Source organism: Pelecanus crispus, chromosome 10, assembly GCF_030463565.1.
Source record: "Pelecanus crispus isolate bPelCri1 chromosome 10, bPelCri1.pri, whole genome shotgun sequence".
In the NCBI taxonomy this organism is placed as follows: domain Eukaryota; kingdom Metazoa; phylum Chordata; class Aves; order Pelecaniformes; family Pelecanidae; genus Pelecanus; species Pelecanus crispus.
In genome coordinates, this window is record NC_134652.1 from 15,412,421 (window position 1) to 15,435,010 (window position 22,590).

Sequence of the window (22,590 nt, forward strand, 5' to 3'; positions counted from 1 at the left end):
GCATGACTGAATTTCATGAAGCCACTTCCCACATCTCAGTCCCAGCAGCAGCAAGTGCAGGCTGGAAAGGAGGAACATCCATAAAGTCCTGAACGAGATATTTTAAGAACCTTCCCAGAAAAACACCCAGGGAATCACTGCACTCACAGAGCCAAATCAAGGGTGGGCGTGAAGGTGCTGTAGCTGGTGCGGTTCAACTCCAGACTCAAGGGGGATCAAATGCATCCAGCCGCTGGAATACATCACCTCCTCTCTACAAGCCAAGGTTAGGCAGTAAAACTGAAAGCTGCCCCCCGCCTCTTGCTGAGCCCAACTACTGCTCCCTGCTTCTGCCCAACATGGGAAACGTGCTGCTGCCCTGCTCCCCATGACCTCCAGGAAAAAATGGTGTGAGGTACATACGGAAATAAAACGGCAGGGCTGAATAGTTATGGGCTTCCCGGTAAGCTATCAGGTTGATCTCGTGTTGCCGCTGCTGGGCCTGGAGACGATGCTTGGTGCGTCGGTGATGGCAAACACAACAGCAGCTGAGGATGATGATGATGGTCCACACCAGCCAAAACCCTGCAGTGGGGGAGAGCACATGTTAACCACAGTGTGAGAGCCACATCCAATCCTAGGAAATCCCACGAAGGCAACGGAGAAGATCATCAGAAAGCCCAGATCTGAACCCCGCACTGCTCTAAAGGCAGAAATACGCAGTACACCAGGAGGCTTCAACATGGACCCACCTGCGTGGGTGACTGCTACTCTGGCAGCCTTGACAAAATTGGGTAGCTCTGTACACATTTTGATACAGTGTGGAGTATGTTCAATAGGCCCAACTGTGGAGGAGAACGAAATATGGAGACAGGGCTAAGCTTCCCCCCCCATCTCTCCCACCCCTTGGATATCATTTCTTCTAGCCAAAAATATGAGCAGAGCTGTGAATAGCATTGAACTTGTCTCCCACAGCCACTTCGGTTTGAAAATAACAATCAAGATACAAAAGACACTCTGCAGATTGACCACAGAAGAAGAAGAAAAACCCCAAGCACTGTGTTTTGCTTTTGTTTGCACTGCTCTTTAATTTCTAGCCCAAACCCTTCATTGTTATGCTTAACAAAAACATACTCTTTTTACATAAATGTCTCAAAATATTTTTAAAACTTATTTTTGTATTCAATGTCTTAAATTATCCAAAATTAAATTAAACTAGCCCCCCACTCTGAATCCTCAAGAAACCTAACTTCTGCTCCATTTGTGGTCATGGCTGGTTTCTGTGCACTGTTATACTGTATGTACGCTGTTCCTTAAAAGGGAATTTCAAAAGAGCACTTCCTGAATTTTCTCCACTCCCTCCAACATGTGGAATAACCCCTCCTTTCCGTAAATCATGCTTACATGTGCTAGAAAAATGTTTCCGAGAGACACTTCAAGAGCTACAATGTTCGCTTCAGATGAGGCTTTTTTCTCCTGCAACTACAGCCCACAGCTCTACCTGCCTCAGAGATGTCTGTGATCTCTATCTTTTTTAAGCTCAGCTTTTGCAGCTAAGGATACCAGGAGAGCTCCCCCTTTAGAAACATGTAGGCCTGGCAACCGCTTCTCAGCAGAGATCACACCACCATTTTTCTTTCGATAAGACCTCTGCCACTCTTCATTATTCCCAAGCAGACAAAATGAAGACTCCTAGTGCTACAGTCCATTTTCAGCATGGCCATTCTGCCCTGTAAGATCAAACTGCTTGTTTCTCCCTAGTAAAAACCCCTAGTCCTGCCTGTACAATACCTTGATGTTTTCAGCATCCCCTGCTGAGTTAGCGATGTTTTCTCTGCTAAGAGCTGGGTGGGGAAAGGTGAACAGTTTAGGAATTTGAAGAATGAGAGGAGTATTGCTCTGGCTCAGGACAAAGTACAACTGACCCATATCACACATCTCGGAGCCCTGCACTGGGCTGTTTGTAGGTGAACTGTATATGCTGTATCGTGCCTCCGAGCAGTTTGAGCAGGGACTTTCACCTCCCTGTGTCGTAACCTAAATTCTCCACGTATTTTGGCGCAGCAAACTGAAATATCTCTCTTGCCTTGTGCAACCGATTTCCCTAATGGACTGGATTCCGCCTTATACCTGAACTTATCAAAACCTGCTATCAAATGAAGGTGTTACATGCTCCATTTTTTTTGCCTGGCTGCAAATCAGGGTTCTTAGGCAGTTTTTTCTAGCCAGCCTGCTCAGCTGTACCATGAACGGCAGAGAGAAGACTGTGATCTTCGCTCCAGAGAAGCAAAGGACAAAGGACTTGAGATGCCCTCCACACTTCCTTCAAACTGAGCTGAGAAAGTGTCCACTGCCCTCCAAACACCCTCCTGCTTCTAAGAAAGCCTTTTTATATTAACTACAAGGATTGGTCTAGTTCACCCTTCCCTCCAAAGCCAGGCATTTGCAAACACTGTCTCACAGTTTGAAGACTCCCACCAATACACTTTATTTCTTGCTAAGAGAAGGTCCCTTGGCTCTTGCTTGCTGAGGAAGCAAGAACGCACTCATCAAAACCAGGTCATTGGCACAGCATGCCACCATGCACTGAAGCAGGCCTGCAGTTCATCTTCCAAGTACTCCTTATTTTCGAAGAGCAGTCCGTGATCATGTGTTCAAAAACAATGGAAAATTACACCCAGCTATCCAGGGATTTTAGCTACAGTTATGAAAACAGATGCTTTTTAACACATTTGATCATGTCCTTTCCCAAGGACTCTAGATGCAATGGTAGCAAGCAGCACTTAGTTAGTTAAGATGTCCTGGAGAACTGCCACTGTTAAGCAATCTCAGCTGCAGCAGCTAAATTTTTCTGCAGGGAATAACTGCTCCCACCCAAGCCTCCATCCAGAAGATTAAAAAAGTATTTCTTTAGAAAACTTCTCTACCCATTCCAAAAAAAATCCCAAAGTGCTTTGCAGACAAACTGATGCACAAGCTCAGAGTAGGGGTCAAAGCGAGCTCAGCCATTCCTGGGAAGACGTGCGGCAACTCTGTAAACAACAGGCAGTAACAACATACAACAATTTAGGATAATAAATTAATGCTGGATCCTACTGAAACCGCAGGTGGCATTTTAAGTAAACACACCATAATTTACTGGATTGCAATCTGGCCACGGTGCCAGGAACACCACCTCCATTCTCATGGAAAGGGTCTATGCACGCTTGCAACCACAAGTGGATGAGATCTGTTGTTTTTGATGGGAATTTCCAGAAAAAGAACCCACTAATACCACGTTATTGCCTGGTTTCATTAACCGCTGACACTTCCTAGAGCTTCTAGGACTTACCCAACCCCTGACTCAGCACGAGCCCAAGGACTTGCCTGGATGATCACAGGAGGACAGCAGCGTGTGCCCACCACAGCCATTTGCTGGCCTGCCTTCTGGTGGCCTCTTTCATGGCTTTGCCTCCACCCTGTCACACAACAGCACATCTGCACTGCAGGGCTGAAAGCCCCCCTGGTGCATAGGAAGCAACAGGATGGGATGTCCATAGGTGCTGAGGCACCAAAGGGGCTCCTTGGTTCTTGCTTGAGCAGGGAAGCCAGTGTTGAGAGAAGATTTAGGTGCAGCTCTGGTTGCAAGCCCCGCACAGTGCCGGGAGTCCAGGGCCTCCATAAAAGGCTCTACAACATGGCGTAGCCAGAAGTTTGGGCACAGCTGCAATTTTGGCTGCAGAACAGAAAAACTGTAAAAGCCTAGCAAATATATAGTATGGTCATTTATTTGGAATAAAGCTACGCATACAAGGCCAAGTGCAATCGTAAATATTATGTCTAAAAGCATGGAGTGAACAGTGAAGATGTCCAGGGCTGAGCTGTGCATTTGTACACCTGGTGATGCTTGGCTTCAAACCAAGGGAGGTGAGCCGAGCAGACCACTGGCCCGTGCACCCAGCAGCTCATCTGGCAGGAGGGGAAGGAGGGGAATTTCAAATTCACCCAAAGGCAACACTACACGAGCAGGAAACGTAGAGGCTGAGCACAGTAGTGATACACACTAACACCTGGCAAAAGCAGGTACTGGCTCTGCCTCGTGCTGAAAATGGGCGAGATGTGCACAGGCAACAGAAATTTGGCATTAAAAAGCCTCTAAAAGCCAAGTAAAACTGGGCTTCTAGTTGCCTTCCTCGTCCCCAAAAGCCTCCCCCACGCTCTTCAACATGTGCCTCCTTCCCAAATGGACACGAGCTCATTTTCAGCTGCACTGCGCTGAGCTATCACTGCAGTCACTGGAAAAGGAGAAAAGGTTGGGAGACACTGGGTATCCTGAGCCAAGTTTGCCATTAAATGCCTGATTTGAGAGAGAGTATTTCCCACTGCCAACTTGGCAGTGACCACTGGGAGGCAACTTGAGGGCAACATGACAGGCAGAGAGTAAAGAAGGTCTTTGGAAAAACAACTGCTGAGGGACAGCATCAACAGAAGCGATGCACCAGTTCGGAGCTAAACACGCACTGGGGGACTGCTGGACTTGAAGGCAATTTCAAGCTCGCTCTTGGTTAATGGAAGAGTCAGAAGTTGAAACACTCCAAGTCTAAAAAAGGCTCAGCCCTGAGAAACATTGCTCTATTTTCTATCAAATCCACTGGTGATGACAATGGGTGGATAATGATTCAACCAAAGGGTGAATTGGACACAGTCAAGGAGCTGAGTTTTGCCAAGAGATTTCCCTGTCAGAACATCAAATCCTTTCATAAAAATAAAAAAGAAGTACCAAGCTCTTACCCAGCATCAGACAGGCTCAGAGCTGTAAGCTCTACATGAGTGTCAAGCTCAGAGAGTCGGAATGGGAGCTGCAGAAAGCCCAGGAACAGAAATAGCTCCCATGAAAGCCATCTCTTGCAAGCAGAAGAAATACCAAAGAAAGAGAAGGCTGCTACGTTTACAGCGTTCTTGGGAAAGGGAGCCTCATCACATGGTCATGCACCAGAGATATTTTCTATCAGCTGTGAAAGAACATGCCAGGCTTAAAGCTTCAAGAAAAACCTTTCTGGAACACTGACCATAGTTTTCCTCAAACTTAAGAATAATTAAGAATAAAATAATTTATGAATAAAAAAACCCAGAGCATTCCCTCCTCATGAAAAAGGGGGGAGCAACGTTCAGTCTGATGATGTACTGTATTTGCTGCCTGGGATGTTGCCATCAGCATTCCCGTTGCAGGAAGCTCCTTTTATCCTGTGCAAAATGGAAAACGTTTTCTGGAGCGTTCCAAGGGTAGGAACAGAGAAATCTGCCCTCAAGTTCATGGTAAACTTGGGCAAATGCCATTGCTCTGTTGGCAGGAAGTCCCCTAAAAGCAAGCCAAAACATACTGCAAAGTGTTTTTGTGTCTGCCTGACAAGCATCTGGGTAATAGCTTTGGCTCCATGAGAGCTGGTGCTGAACAGAAGGAGAAGTGGGACAATTTCATTGAGTAAAACGTGATGTTCCAAATGGTGGCCTCACAGTCAGTCATGGCTGGAAAAACATTGTCTTTCACAGGGCCAACAGTATCAGCAAAAATAGAAGAGAGATTTAATTGGTACCACAACCCGGATGCACTTGGATTTAATAGTACCGTTGGCACAGAGACCGCATCATCTCCTGCTACTTCAGACACGACCCCGTACAAGTCAAAACTGCTGCTCAAGAATGCCAGATGAAGGATCCAGGCCATAGGCCTATGAACATTTAAGAAGGAAAAAAAGAAGCTGCTGAATGACATGCTCCTCTTCTGCCTGTCCCTTCCATACCTCCTGCTGCCTCCTCCACCTCTTCTTGTGCCAGCCCAAAGTTGTGTGCAACTCTGGTTTGAACTGGTTTGAGGGAACCAGAGCAGGTCGAAACTCATCTGCCGAACACAACAGCAGCAAGAGGAAGACTGTGACTTTCAGTGACAGTTTTATGTCAGTTTAAATCAGTGGAACTGCAGCCCCAGCCTGACCACACTGCAGGAAAAGGTTACTGAGTATTTGTAGAATACAATGGCAAAAGAAAAAAGCTGAAGACAACATCTCCAACTCCTGGTTGCTTGCTCCCAGACTGGCAACTCAGACAAAAGGAGATGCAGCTGGTTTCTGATTTTCAGAATAGTGTCCGGTATACATGGTACACCCACTGCCATGAGATAAGATGGGAAAAGACAGGTTTCAGAAAAATCCTTTGCTTATCTTGCAATGAGTCAACTTGAGGCAGTAAATCTGCAGACACTTTTTATGCCTCTCTCCTGGCGAGGGAGCCTCTGAAGAGCAATTGCTCCTGTGCTCCAGAATATACGTTTGTAAATCCAGTCAATTCCAGCTGACTTACCCCTCCCAATGTTTATGTTGGTAAAAGGCATGTTGAACAGTGGTCTAACAGAGATCAGAGGGGAATGTCCAGCTGAGACCACATCCAGAACATCTGGGAACAAGATCTGGAGAACAGTCTGCACCAACAGATCTGGATATCTGGTGAAGAGCTGGGTTGAAGGTACAGAAGGCAGGGGATGAAAGAGCACCAGCAAGCTCTCTTGCCTTTCCTTGCTGTTTAACACAGAGTAGGTGGAAGCAGGCCCCACGGGGCAAAAGTCTGCGCAGTCAGACTATGCAAGACAGCTTGCCTTCTCCTTTGCACTTGTGAATTTTACTGAGCCACACCAAAACAAGCTTAAGATGATTTTGCTGTCTGGATTAGGCTACAGAAAGTACAAGGAAATCAGGAAATAAGTCCCTCGGTGACCCTATTTATCATGAGTTTCTGCATGGTTGTGACATCTGCTTTGTTTGCCCTATACTTTCAGCTACACTTTGTCATGGGAGAGTTATTGCTGAAGCTGAGGGGTAACAGCAGCCAAAGGTGAAGTTTGATACACCTAGGAAAGAGAAAGCAAGTACAGCCATGGAGGAGGCTGGGTGGAAGGCAAGGAACAGGGCAAATCCCTCTCTGAAAAAGGACCTGGTTATACTGAAGGATAAGATAACACGGGGTGAGGAAGAAAACACGGGACTGATGTGTTGTTTGACTGAGGGTTTTGGAGACTGCAGCAAAGTCTTGGAAATTAATTCCTATTATAAAGCTGACCTGGAACATGTACGTGGTACAGCAGTTGCTTTAGTTTTAGCAACTAACTGGATCCTTGCCAAAATTTTCTGGCAGCACACTTTTTGGGGAAAAGAGCTGTCTAGAGATTCCATGGGGAAGCGTGCAGAGATGAGCAAAATCTTCAACTCAAATCAGCAAAAACATCAACTATGCTGCCTGCAAACAGAACATTTTTTCCGTACAACCCTTCCACTAGGGCGCAAACAGTCAAGATCTTTTTTTCTTTTCTTTCAGAAACAGAGGGGCTCAGTATCACTGTTAAAGCAGCCAAAATGAAGCAAAATAGGCACATCCAACACTTGAATACTCACTCATCACCAATGCAGGTTTGTTGTACAGTACCTAAACGACCCAAGACCAGCTAAGCCCTCTAACTTTGAAATCCTACAATTGAGACCTTCTGCACGCAGTGACCAGCTGCTTGTTTCCATGCTCCACAATTCCTGAAGCACAGCGTACTACTCTTCCAACCACACCATGTGAAATACTTTCTACAACTTTTCTTGCTGTGTTCAGAGCCTCTGGAATCATCTAATTTCAAGCTGGTCCTCAGTAGGCAAGGAAAGACACAAGGATGGATGTCAGGAGATCTGGATTTGGTTTTCAGTTCACCTTACACGCTTAAACTTGGGAAAATCCAGAACGTCTGAGCCTTAATTCTTAACCTGCAAAATGTGGGAACTGCATTCCTCGATTACCTTCTCTCCTGTATTTTGAAAAGGGGTGTTTTGGAACATTTACACAGTAAGACACCTGTCAGGCCTGGACAAAGGCCAACATTGAAAAACTCCAGCAAATCACAATCACATTGTAACAGACCTGAATAAAAACTGTTAGTAAGCAAAATCCAGCGGCTGCTGCCGTTCTTCCAAGACCACAATCTCTCCCTTGGGGACTGTGAGCTCTCTAGGGAGCCCAAAGAAATTGTTAGACTAAAACGCTGAACCACCTCAACCACCATTCAAACAAACACCTTTCCTGATGTGAGGAAATGCAACAATAAAGCCCCTTCTTCCCCTCTACGTTTTATGATTCTATTCCAAGAAAATTAAAAGACTTACTGTACTTTTTCCCCCCATATTACCAGCTACCAAGCTTGAGCTAAGAACTAATTAGACTTTTATATAGCTATTAGACCTATATATATAAATCTGGATATAGTTTTACTATTTGGCAACATGGCACTTTTTTTTTTTTTTTTTTAAAGTAAGAGACGGGTGGGGAATCTGTGGGGCTGTTATCTAATTTTAAACACAGGCTGTCCACCTGCTTGGCATATCATGTTCTCCATTCCTCCACTCCACCCCTTAACAAAATAATACCTTGATTTTGCATCCTATTCCACTACCCTCAAGGACTGGTTTATAATTACTGCAACTTTACTTGCTGTCTAGAAATGTTGAGATCAGCTATTTTCAAAGACAAACTTCCCTCAAATTCTTAAACAGGGAAAAAGATCCTTTTTATGGGAAAAACTCCAAGTGACCACAAGACAGGATCACATTTCAGAAGGCATGTCCAGCAAAGACAGACTAGTTTTCTTTTCCATTTCAAATGCCACCCTCCTCTGCTTCTTTTCCCCACGAACCTGTGGTGGTAAATAAATCCAGGATTTAATTCAACAGGACTAGTAAGGAGGTCTGTTTTCAGGCACACCATAGCACTGGTGGTCTGAGAAGGTCAAGAGCAGCAGAAACTTCTCAAAAGCTACTACAGTACATGCAAACACTCGTTAAAATAAAAACACAGAACAACCACAAAGCCATACTTAAAAGGTGCTGCTAACTTAACTTTTCATTAACCAAAAGTTAATAATAACTTTTAAAAAGCTACTCTGTTCCCAAGAATGTAAAGCTGTTGCTCTCCACACCATCAAATCACCGCTCTAGACTATTTACATATACAATTATTGCTATTCACCTTGAAGGTCTTAAGAGTACCTCACCACACGTACCTACCAAAGATATTCAACAATTCCTGGAGCAGCAGGTAAGTTCTGCAGCTGTGGTCACAAGCTCTAGAATATGAGTTTTCTTAAATCTAGAGGACATGCCCCACCCAAGTCTCCCCTCCCAGTCCCAGAAACCTTTTTCTAACACTCATAATAGCAAAGCAAGCTTTGAAAACATTAACCAATTTTAAATCAATGTTGGATGTTTGCCTGAATTTGCAGAAAGCCTGGAAGAACAGGTCTCACGTTTGCATTATTCCCCTCATCTCAGTGCAGTATATGATGCTCTCTGCAACACAGAAGGAAGGGGAATCTCAACACAGAAACCCATTCCTGCCAAGGAACCATCCAGCACTGTGTGCCACTAATATGTTTATTCCATGATCTCAGCATAACCTCTGTGCTTACCCTAGAAATAAGCCTGAAATATTCTGCTTCCTTCTAACAAAATCTGGTTTTATCTTCCAAGAACTTTTATGATGCAGCCAGGCACTGCCAAGTATAAAAGTCTGTGCCATACTGAGAGCACAAAGACAGTTAAAGTAAATCATTCCATTAAAATGGCAGGGGGCTATTGATCAGACTGTATTGTTTGCATGCAATTCAGTTAAGCCTCTCTTTCAGGATGTCCATGGGAGAAACATGGCAACCATGCAACAAACTCCAGTGTGCAGCTGTACTCCATGCTGTTGCTCAATTTAGATCCTGCTTGCTACAGAGTCTGTAAGCCCTTGCATACATGCCTCTTCCTCTACATTCCCACCCACACAAATCCAAAACCGGGTCTGACCTTCCCCACTCTGCTTTGTCCATGCATCCCCATATAGTCCGAACAAATTCCAGACATCTATCCTGCCTGTGTTGCCAATTGCTATGACCTGAACCAGGCAGTCCAGGACAGCCATGCATTCATGCCTGTTTCTCAGCCTGCTAGGGTACCTGGAGCTGCCCACCTGGTCCTGAATCGTTTCTTGAACTGTTTGAACACATCTGAAAATAAAGCTGCTGTAAAAGGTCTGCAATACATTCAAATCCTGCCATTAGTATCAACACAGCCAGCCCCTACAGTCTGATGCACAGTGTGTCTTGAAGGAGTCTAATAGAGTCCTGTTTAATTTACAACCACATCCTCCATGCTTCACTGGTTAATTTGAAAAGTAAAAGCATGTTTCTAGATCAAAGGATGAAGTGTCAGCTAACCCTGTCCTTGGATGCAGGTTAAGTGACACTCTTTGTATGTGTAATACATTTCCGCACACATGCTACTTTCAGAAAGTGAAACTGCGCACAGCAGAGGGATTAAGTAGATAGCACAGTTGCATAAAAGCTACAAGATACCAGTGGGTGTGGTAAGTCTTGAATGTGGGGGTACAATGTTCAGAGTTTCACATTTCCAAATTCTGGGAGCACAGGTGCCTTCTCAGCCCAGGCTCCTGGCAACACAACAGCATGTCAACATCGATGTTCAACCCTTTGTGCTCCTCCTCAAGAAAGGAAGACACCATCAGACCAGCACAACTCTAAAAGTTTGCCTTTAAAATTCAGTATTTCTTACTTTCCTATCCTTTCAACTTCCCATTTTTCCATGTATCTTTATCAGAATTCTGCTGACCTGCTTTGACCCGCCTGCTGCCATCCAAAGGGACTTCAGTATATTCACTAAACCACTCACTAGAAACACCGGTAGTTTTAATTCCCAGATTTTGGGGAAGAGGAGATAAGAGGGGTTGCAATGGGCAGTGTATGTTCCTCACAGCCCACAGTATTCAGTCACTGTCAGCCCACAACATTTACCAAGATCCTCCCTGGCCAAGGAGCTACGCTCCAAACACAATGCATCCTGAAGAGAACAAACGTCCTGACGCCCCTCCTTGAAAGGACAGCTTTAAAAAGATAAATCAGATTTAAACTGTTGTTCTTGCAAAGAACTAAAACAGTAAGATGAAAGATACCGAATTAATTCTGTGTCAAACTCTAGTGTTGTGCATATTGGCATTTCTCCCTCAAGCGTGGTTTCCTCACTCGCATACAATGTTGAGTACCCTCAACAGTATTGCCCAAATCAGTGAGAAGACCAAACAACAAATCTCCAGTGATGAAGATGGCAAGACGACCCACTACTCCCCAAAAAGCAGGTGATGCCCACTGTAACAACTCTATTTCCCTTGCCACATCAGGTCAACTCCGGTTTGTGTTGCAGCGAAATGCAATGGCAATGCATAACAGGGGCTGAATACAAAATCCCACGGGACACAAGCCAGACCTGTAGTATGGTATGAGAGCCATGCAGATTAGGAAGGGAAGCCATACAAAACAGAAGGACTTACACCAGAGTTCATAGTAGTAGTTGCAACACTGGGATTGTCCACAACAGTGGCCCGTTTCACATATGTAACTTTGATTGTTGACACCCATGCAGGTTTCCTTGTCCTAAAATTAAACAGACACACTTTTAAGATGCTTTGTCAGTATCTTCTATAAATGTTATCTTTTACTCAATGATCTGCAAGCATTTGAAAAGTCACAAGTTATTGTCTTGGGAAGAGGTTAAAATACAGCTAAGGATCACCAAAAAACACAAAGGACTGTTCAGAAGAAAACCCCGTATCTCCAAATTCATGACTTACATTGCTTTAGCATCTAGTCAGCACTGCTTTCTCATCCTTCCTTTCCTTTTCCATTAAAAGTTATGTTTTGGGAGCCAGGCATTCTCTTAAAGAAGAGATGTCATTTGCTCCACATTTTACACACTATCGCTGCATTACTGGGGCTGAATGCCAAGTGGAGGAAATGCATTAATAAACAGAACATTATAATTTGAGAAAAGGCCGCTTGGATTCATTTAGATCTAAATGATAATTACAGTATGTTCCTGCGAGATTCCAATCTAAAATGATTCCTTCAGAATTAGCCATGTGCTTTATGTAAGATCAGCATTCCTGTAAAACGTCTTCCTGGAATAGCGAAGTAGTCCAGGAGCAGAGCCAAATCAGCTGTACTCAGCTGTTATCACCCAGCAGGTCCTCAGGACACTTAAGATGGAAAAGGACTATGGTGTGAGATCTCAGTCCCCCACATCGTGCACTGCTTCACGGAAGTCCCATGTTTTCCTGCTAGTCTGAAAACATGGGTGGGAAAAAGTACAAAACACAGGAAAAGAGAAGCGTTTTACAGGTTGTGGTTTGTACATCCTCTAATAGGCTTTGGGTCAGCCTGGAAGTTAGAATACACTAGGCAGTTTCTTAAGAAACAAACAGATCTTAATAAAAAACATTGATGTTGCAAACAAACCTGTAACAAAGTCTAAAATTTTCACTTTCACTTTTATGATATGGCAAAGAAAACGTGCAGAGGTTTATACCGAAAGACATGTTGAAAGAATTCATTTTGTAAGTACCATCTTTCAAAAAAAACCACCCTCGAACAAAAACAAGCAAACGAAAAAGCCCAACAAAACCCAGCCAGCTAGGAAGAGCAGCAAGCCCCATCAGCAGGCTACAGGAATGTACATCAGTGGGTGCCAACACTCGCTGAGCTGCACTGTTCCTCTATTTTATGCGAGTGCACCATGGCCACACTTCTCACAAGCCTCTATGGAGTCACCATATGTGCAAAATACAAAGCCCATTTCAAATTATGGACCACCTCGCTGAACAAGTGATGTAAGGCAGCAGTTTCAATGCAGAAGAGTCCTGCACTAAGTTCTTAAGAATACTCAGTCTATTTGGGGATCTGGGGGAGCACCAGCACTCCCCCACCATGCAGCACCGCAGTCAGAGCCGTACCTCCTCAACACTGGGCCTGTGGGTCCCTCACCTGAGCATCCGTATTACAGCAGCAATATAACTTCTAAAAGCAGAAGAACCTCCTACCACCTAAGGTTCAACAGAAAAGACCCCACGATGCATTTTTCTCTTAAGAAGTCACACCAACTTTTGAAGGGGTTTTGATTGTGTGAGGGCACAGTTCAGCAAAGACAACTCCGCATATGATATACCACTTCACCACCTTCCACAGGTATCATGATTTCCACAAAAGGCTCTAAAAAGCACCAACAGACCATCTCCTTAAAATTCATCTGCAGAGGCAACAAGCTGGAGAGGTACCTGCCTCCTGTTTCCAGGAAAAGAACATTTTGCTGGACAGACCAGTCAAATTGCTTTACTGCGGGTAGCTAAAGCAAACATTTTCTACTCTTGTCTTGAGATGCTACATGCCAATAGTAGACACAACATTCTCCTATAGGGTAAGGAGGTGTTTTCCATCTCTAATTGCAGCGGCTCACAGCAACTTTTAGGAAGACACTGTTGAGCTAGCACAGCATTTTCTGCTTCAGGCATGCCATTCATTCCAAAAATTGTAATTTTAGTCAGCAAAAGAACTAGAAACAGGACACATCTCTTATCTGCTCTTATTACTTTATTTACACTTTTCCTCATTTTTGCTGGCCTTGCAAAGTTAATGCAACTGACGAACAGCATAGATTTTGGCTCTCACATCAACAGAATTGAGAAATTAAGATCCCATTGCAAAATTGTAATCCCGTTGATAATGCACAAGCCAGAAAGTGACCGGCTGAGGTTGTGACACAGCAAGATCAATGCGACCTGTTGAACCATTAAATGAATCACATGGAGCTGGTGAAAGAAGAGAGTCCCACAGTGCCATTTCAGGAACTCCTCTGCATCACACCACTGATCTGCTCTTGACCACGTGTTTACTCCCCCAAAATTTTTTCCATTCAGTGTTGTCTACTTCAAAGAGTAGCAATAAGGAACACATCAGTGTCTTTTGGCAGCAGCAACCTGTAACAGCTTCAACATCACTGTATTTTTCCCACTTAAGAACTTGCAGCAGTCCTGTTTTCAGAGACTTTCATCACATTATCCTCTTGCCAACCTTATTATATTTGAAATGACCTTTCCACAATGCCATATGCTTATGTGCAGGGTTGCTTCTTGTTAGCCCAGCTGGCAAACAGGTTGATGAGGGAATGAGTGTACATGTTGAACGAAAGATCCTCAGCAGCTAGGCTGGTATTCTGCAGGTTGTTCCTGCCTGCTTTTGGAGATCAAGTCTCAAGCAACGTCCTGTTTTCCTAGCTAAGTAGAATTCAAATCTTACTGTCTGGAGCTTCTTTACACACTGATCAAGATAAATTATCTTCCTTGCTAATGCATATGCACTTGAACCTTTGAATAGTCTCACAGTTAGCTTTCAGCGCCCGCAGTTCAGGAAGTCCAGAGTTTCAAAGTCCTTGCAGTGCCGGTCATCAGCCATGCTCTTCGAAGTCCACACAGATCCTCTTGGAGCCTTTCTGCAGCCCTCTGCCCAGCCCGGCCAGCAGTGGGTTTCTGGGAACATGGAGCCGTCAGACTCAGTGCCACGTGTCAGACCCAGAACTGTCACCCTTGTTTCCAAACAGTTTCACAGAATCAAGGAATAATTTAGTTTGGAAAGGATCCCAGCAGGTCACATGGCCCGATCCCTGCTCAGAGCACGGCTACCTCCAACACTAGGTTACTCAACCTGGCACAGGGAAAGAGATAAAATGTAAAGAAAACAAAGCTTTGCAAAAAGTCTACTAAGCAAAGATTCCAGCACAAGGAGAGCATTGTTTTGGGACATGTTACAGGTGTCTCCTTTGGACTGAGTGTTTCAGTCTCCTTTCCTCTCCCCACTTAAGTCAAGACTCATTTCTGTGAAAAGCTGAGCCACTGTACAGTTTCTTGCACTGTTTTGTAAGCCAAGGAAGAGGTTGTGCCATCAGTACAGGCCATGACAGAGACTGTGACATTTTTTATTAGCAATCTTCTGCCTACTGCCAAGCACTTTAATCAGGCTTCAATTTCTAATCAAATCCCAGCCTGCACTTTTCATACCATCAGTGTTGCAGTATTTCCACTTCCTTCTCCCATTCATTCTTAGTGTCATATGCTGCCAAATGGTAACAGCTTAAGACATTACCAGCAATATAGTTATCTATAGCCTAAATGTCTCCTGGAAACAAGATCACAAGTGCTTGTGCTATGAAAGCACACTATTTCCTCTTTCACACCAACAGGCATGGACAAGGCACAGGACTGAAAGAGTAATTTTATAGGTAAGAAAAGTATATGGGGGGGTGGGGGAAATCTCATAGAAGCAAAGTTGTAGCACTCACTTTATTGACCTGCCTTTGTTTCTAGTTTCCATTTCCAGTAGTGCTTATAATGATCATTTTTAATCATTCTTAGCAGCATGGAGTTTTTACTGAACTATTACGAAGAGGTTTTGGCGGGGTTTTTTAGGTAGTCTTACAAAAACAAGGAAGGGGGAGGGTTTCTTTCCAAAAGCACTTTCTTCCCCAATAGCCAGTGGCTACTGCATTCCAGCACAGGCTTCCCTGCTGAAGGACAGTCTTGTTTTCTTGTTGTCCAGGCAAGCACATCCCTCCCCACCAGCCTTTGTTCAGCTAACTGTAAACGCCTCCGGACAGGATTACTAAGCAGCATCTACACAAGTCTGCTCTCAAAGAGTGTTCAACTCCATTAGGGCAGAATATTCCTGTTTTGCAACTAAGAAGCCTGAACATGCCATCCGTTATCTCCCACCTGCAAAGGCTAGGAGATTTCCAGCTAACTTCAAGGGATTGGCTTTGTCCTGTAAAGCAGCACGTACTCCAGGCTGCATGTGCATCACTGCCTCCTTGGCATCAACCTAAGAGCTGACGCAGATCTGAGGAACTGGACTCACTGGATCCCTGACGCACACTCCAAAGCTGGGAGCTTTCAGGATAAGGCTCTGCAGTCCTGGAGTCTGTGTTCTCTCCCCATCCAGTCCAACAGAGGCCATTTGTTAAATCTGGTGCAGGCTTCTTCTCAGCCAGTTGAGTTGGGAAGACTTTATCTCGGTGAGTTTGGAGAGTCTCTTCATATTTTAGATGTGGCACTTCGGATTAGTTTTCACTTGTCATAAACTTTATAAAACAACTTAGAATAAAAATATGATTTTTTTTTTTTAACTCATTTTCTTGTTGGTATTTGGCATTAATGATAAACCCACAACCGTGCTGGCAACTTTGCCATTAGCACACTTTTGCTGTCAGGCGCTTTTACAAATAATCCTTAAAATACCCAGCAGCGGTAGGTATAAGAGAACTCAAGGCAGTGCCATATGTTGTCACATCTGAAGCTACAGCAAACATTTAACATCAACGCCAGGGAAAAAAAGCCAATTATTTTCTCCACCTTCCAGTTTAGTCTTGGACCTTTGCTGGAGGGCTATGCGGCAAATTAAAGATCATGCCCCAGATTTTGACCAAGACAGGAGGCATTCACAGAGGTCTGAAGGTTGCCTGAACTGTCCCTCACTGCAAGAAAGGATGGAATCAGACCTCCTTATCCTACTTCTGTAAGGGTTTTCAGTACTAAATGGTTGGGTTGCCTGTAAATCTGTTAGGATTTATTGCGTCTCAAGCCAATGTAGGAAATGGAGGGAAACGAGAACTGATTGACAAGTGGAGTATCATTACAATAAAAGGATCAAGGTACTTCACACTTTTCTACTCTCAAAAGTCAGCAGTTAACCTGGGAACATTGTTGCTATGTCAAAAAGGAGAAAGATGAAGATGAGCAAATTCCAGACCAGTGTGGCTATTTTCCAAGCTGAAAATTAATACGTGCAACTGCAGCAACAAACACCACAGCCCACGCTCTAAAGTGCATAGTTGGCAGTGAACCACCTACAAAAGATGACTCCTCAGCTGGCATTAACCAGGTAACCAAAACCAGCAGTGGCTGATACCACGGAGATCTAATAACCATTTTAGCTTTTTGCTCTGTCTCCTCTTTCCACAGAATCCGGCCTCCATTACCCTAAATATGAGCACCTTGCATTTATATGGCCTCTATGTGTCATTCAGCCTGCCAGAGTATTCATCCTAACCTTGGTAATACCCAGACACCCTGGAAAACACTTTGAAATGTGACTTGCATTTACTGGCAGCAGGTTATATGCCATTTCTCTCTTCTAGGATAGCCAGCTTTTTAGACCTACTGTAATCTCCTGTTCTCTCCAAACTTTGGTACAGCATTTGTCAAGGCACTACACAGCAAATTACTATTTGGAACTGGAAGAGATTGGGATGACAGGGGTGAGCAAGGAACTGAACAACAGGCGTACAAACAGTGGGACACAGTGAAAAGCCCGGCAGCAGGCTGAAGGAAGACTGCCAAGCTGGCATTTGCCGGACGGCAAGATGCTACTGGTTTTAACAGGATTCGGGCTCAACCTGTGACTGCTCCAGACCTTCTGGTTTCATGGCTCTCATAGGGGACTTTGGTAATAAGCATCTATTTAATAATTAAAAAAAATAAAAATCCTGAGCTAGTTATTTCACTAATCTCATTACTCGCAGGCTACAGTCCCTTGCTTTCAGTACCCAGCCACACCCGTAACAACAAAGCAGGATGGACTTAAGCAAGTGACACAATCTTCAGAAAAATGATTAAAAATATGTATTTTGAGTAACTCACAGTCAGTATTTGAATGATATATATTCTTTAAGCACCCAGAGTAACAGAATAGAAGTGACTGTCAGTATCTTAAATATGTTAGAAACAACCAACAGAAAAACTGTATTTGATACCCACTGTTTACGAGTTACTACTTGGCTTTTACTCAAAATCACATATCAGACTATCACTAGTGTTGGTAGCCAAGCCCATCAGCAATAGCTCATGAGAATGCAAACACAAAGCTACCAAAGAAGATGAGCATCTCTGTCAGATAAGAGACTCAAGTGGTAGTAGGTCAAAATTGCTACTGAAAATATTAGGCTGGAATGCCAAATCTTGCCATAGGGTTTACTACAATTCCTGGTTTGCCAGCTGCCCCCCAGTTCCTAACCAAAATTGATCTTAAATTAAAATAATCGCTAGATCCCTTCAGAGAAGGACAACAGGTGGGATCGCAGCAAGGACAGGCAGAACTGCAGGGGAACCCTGAATCACCAGGGCAGCTCAGGACTGCTGCCCACCCCGAAGCCTCTCGTCCTTCTCCCATCTTCAGAAACACTACACTTGCTAGTCCTTTGGAACATAAGAGAAAAAATCCACCATCCGAGCAAGTGCCGTGCCTTTGATGGATTCGATTTAACAAAAGCACGTAAGATCGGTAAAGATGAAACCGGATTTGATTGCTGCGAGTTACTGGAACCTCGGGTGCCAGCTCCTGCCAGCACGACAGGGGATACATTCCTGTAAGCCTGCCTTACGACAGACAACTGAGGCCAGGAAATAAATCAAGCCTGGACATTTCTTCATAAGACACCCACCACAAATTCTGTTTTGCTGGGGGGGCGGGGGGGGAGGGAGGGAGGGAGGGAGGGAAGTGTTAAGTGCAAACATCCAAATACTTATTAATAAAGTGGGGGAGGAATGATGCGTCTGAGCTGTCCCAGGCACAATAAAGATCTCCAAAATGGGAATTCTAATCCACAACATTTATTGACTCACTAATGCCAGCATCAGGAGAATTATATTTAAATCACCATAATTAATCAGCCACAGCAGACCCATCTTCACCCCCAGCGGATGCAGAACCTCAGAGGTTTTATTAACCTTTATCTGAGGAACAAATTGGTTCATTGCATCCATTTATCTTGGAGAAATACTCCAACAATCTTTAAAGGAACACTGTCCTTTCACAGATCATGGACACTTTGATATATTTCAATAAGAGCTGTTTTGTTTATTGCAAGTTTCACTTTCAGACTCCAAGAACTGCACGTTTGCATTTTAAGCGCCACATCAAAGTGTCTACTTCCTTCACGCCTTGCTAGAAGTTTCCCAGCTGTAGTTCCAGCCCTTTCACATTACAGACAGACACTTCTAGGAAATCACAGCTTTGAGGAGGCTGTCTTGCGTTTTGTTGTTTTAAACCACTGAAGAGTTGACAACACTGAAAACCTCAAGCATTGAAAATTAAAACTGAAAAGGTTAGGAATCCAATATTTTAGCTTCCCCCCCCTTTGACATTTATGCAGTGAACTAGATGAATGTTTTAAGCTTCCACCTGCAACTCTAACAGGAAATGCTCACTTAAAACTGAAAGCTGAGATCCTCTCCAACCAAGTTTCCTGGGACAGGAGCTTTAAACACCCACATCGCACTGATGTCAGATAGAGCTGACCTAGCTTTTTAGGGATTTAAACATCATCCCCACCGCAACAACAAAGAAACCCAAACCAAACACCCTATTTTTACCATGTGTTCGGCATGCTGCAATGCCACTGGGTCCCACAGAAGAAGTGAAGGGAGATCCAGGGGAACCAGCTGATCAGCACGGTGCAGCAGTGAGCAAGGGGTGCCTGTCCCCGGGAGCCAAGGCTCTCACTGCGACCATTTCGTCCTCGTCAGGCAGCTCACGGTAGGGCACCCCAGGATCGGCACCCCTTGGTGTTGAGTGGGAACAGCAGCAACAACAAAGGACATCCCAGACAATCGAGTGTTTACAGTCCGAGTGCAAAAGCAAGAGACAATAGAGGCGGATGCATGACGAGATGTTCCTGAATTCCTCCCACACTTTTAATTAAATAGCACTGTTCACTAACAACCCTTTTTTTCTGCTCTTTTAGAAGTGGAAAAAGAAATTTCTGAATACTCTCTGCATGCAGGACACAATCACAAGTATTTCTGAAGTTTTTTTAAAGTCTAAAAATGATTAAAACTCTAAATGATGAAAACTAAGAAAAGTTGAAGCAGCTCCACAAGCAGCTCTTTCCCACTATATCCCTCACCAGTGGATAAAAATAGTCAAGAGCTTTGCTCTTGTGTTCTTGAGGCAACACCTTTTTTTCTGCTTCCTGTAAATGCCTCTGTATCAATGCTGAAAAGTTACAAGCAGAGAAAAAAGCACCATCCAGCCCACTGAGATAACCAGATGTTCACAGTTTGAGCAAACAAAGCCAAGTTACACCTAACTTCTGGTTTTACACTGTATGCAGCACCTCAGTTGTCCCAAACATGTCTCTAAAACAAAAAGATTAATTTAGAAATAGGAACTTTAGAGAAAAACACACCTGTGAGACCTGAGCAATCTCAACATTTAAGCCAGCTATATCTCACTGCAAGTTGAGAGCTACCTAAAGCCATTCCGCGTTCACACCCGAATTCTCCTCCTTGGTTCAGTTCTGGGGCTTTTAGGGAAAGTCTCTTTGCTCAGAGTGCTAACAAGTGAACTATTATTATAGCTATTGCATTCAATTACAGAAGGTCATTGTGCTAGAGGTAGTTTCTTATGTAAAACTGTTTTCAGTTCAGCAGGGTGGGAGGGAGGGGGGGGAGCTGCATTTCACCAAAAACTGAACTGATAAGGAAAAAGAGACAGCACTGTTTACTCAGCAGTGTGCTGCAAGTCCTTTTCCCTTCATGTCTAAACAACTGAAAGTAGGTAGTTTAAAACATGCTACGGTCTGATCTTTAATTTTTAATTCTAAATTAGAAACTGCAAGCAGCACTCTGATATCATGCAATATCTATTTATTGTGGATTACAGATCCCAGCAGTGCTGGAAAGAGTTTAGATTCCCCTCCAGACGTGCCTCCCAGACCAAAAAAAGGGTTTGCTCTCCCCGAGCCTAGGAACACATAGTTGGCACCTCCTCCAGCGGGGAGCAGCTGGGCAGTTGCTACCGTTTCTCATTCTGCTCAACATTACCAGCTATTAAATTATCCCAAGTTTCTTGTTCAAGCTCAAACTCTCCCAGAACAATTAAAAAGTCACCAAGCTGGGGGTCACAGCACATTCCCATTTTCCATTTGGTGACCTTTGTCGGAGATGAGATACGTATAAATGCCTCTACTTTTTTTTATTTTTTAAAACAACAGTTTAACGCTGAAAATACTGCCCGCACAAGAAAACAGTTCAAGGTTTGGCATGTTTTTAAGCAATGTAAACACAATTCCATATTAAGGACTGTGGAAAGCACCCTAGAACCCAACCAACCAAAACCCGCACAGGAGCACTACACAGAGAGCCCCCCTGCCACAAAGCCTACACTACACTAACAACAAGAGAGTTGCTTTCCCCAGCTCGCAGTTTTGCTCCTTCCTCGCTAATAAAAAGCGGCTCTCACGCTACTGCGCTCCCCGATCAAACGCCATGGGTGGGGAAGTGCTGTCTGTACGGTTCCGTTTTGGGCAAGTCAGAAATCATTTCTTTAGGGGGAGAAATAAGAATGAAAGCAGCCAGTCACATCCTCCACCTGAGCCAGCAGCTCCCACCGCACCAAAGCTGGTTACCTGTCTGAGACCCAAGAGGAAAGGCATTCTGCAGGCTCATCCTCCGCACCAGCGCATGGGAAGGCAGGAATTTAAAGCCCCACAGTGCCCATTTCCTCATCTGCTGCGGGCAGCCCGCTCCTCCGATCCTATTTAAACCAGGGCTTCCTCGGCTGGGAATGCTAAGTAAACAGGGTCCTGGGACACTGCACGCACTCGCTGGCTCCCCCTCCTCCTCCTCCCACTCCCCGTGACATATCTCAGACGCAGCCCAGCCGGGGTGTTTGCAAGAGGGAAATGACATCAGGTCAGGCAGTTCTGAAGAAAAAAAAAAAAAAAAAAAAAGCCCTGAACCTTAAGAGAGCTGCTGGGTAACAGCAGGCAGCTCGCTGCAAAGGGAGCTGCTGCTGTCGGGCAGCGGTGCCTGTGCGGGACCCTGGCAGGGAGCCACGGAGGAGCAGAACTGCTCTGCTCCCTGCTCACGGGATGCTGCAAGCGGGGGGGACGGAATGAAAAACGTTGGCAAGAGCTGAGGACTCCTCGGTGATGATTAAATCTCGCTAAGCAAAAATAGCCATTTAATCTGGTTTTGAGGAGAAAGCCAAGTTTGACACTGTTTGCTGAACAGCACTGGGCCCCTAGGAGCAACCACCATGGTTTCTCCAAGTACCTCCAGACCCCGGGGACCTGGGTAAAGCCTGCACAGACCCAAAGCACTCCCATGCCTTCTGCCTACCACCGCGGCTCCATTTGTTTCTGAGCAACTCTTACAGCACTGTTCAACTCTCGGCCCCTCCAGATAACAGCCACTTCCCACTAAAGAAACAGCAACAACCCCCCCGATTTCAGCAGGATCAGGACTGGGCCTCTCCAGCATCAGACAGGTGATGGGAAGACATTTTAAACCACCTCTCCCCAAGGAAAACGCGACCAGCCCTGACGGAAGGTTTCTCATTCTACTCGAGCTCATTTCACATTTTCATGCCAAAGGGCAATTAAGCCTTATAAACAAATTTATCATCTGGTGCCCAGGATGGCATGTCTTGTTTGTCCTCTCCCAAGCAAGGAGTACAGCAAGTTCCACAGCGGTGTAGGAGATGACACTGCAGAAGGTAATCTAAATTTAACTCCCTTTTCTACCTCCACTTTGAAAGTTCAGCAACCTCTTTTTTGCGGGCTTCTCTTTAATGAGCAGCTGTCCTCGTCTGTCGGGGGGGACTGGGACACCACCGCCACTCCCATGTGCCCTGGCAGCAGCTCCACGGATATTTCACAGAGGGGCAACTCC

The 22,590-nt window shown here is 44.7% G+C and overlaps 1 protein-coding gene across 2 annotated transcripts in view; it reads right to left on the bottom strand.

The window, feature by feature from the left end:
* Positions 1-22,590, bottom strand: part of WBP1L (WW domain binding protein 1 like) — a 62,366-nt gene that overhangs the window by 4,440 nt on the left and 35,336 nt on the right. The window contains exons 1-3 of one of the 2 annotated variants that reach the window (XM_075717558.1): positions 21,324-21,566; positions 11,368-11,470; positions 403-564 (exon numbers count right to left, since the gene is read on the bottom strand). In XM_075717558.1, the coding sequence (XP_075573673.1) occupies positions 403-564; positions 11,368-11,470; positions 21,324-21,350 (292 nt within the window). In that variant the 5' untranslated portion in view covers positions 21,351-21,566. Of the gene's footprint in view, positions 1-402; positions 565-11,367; positions 11,471-21,323; positions 21,567-22,590 lie in introns of those variants that run through there. The other variant, XM_075717557.1, reaches the window with a different exon arrangement.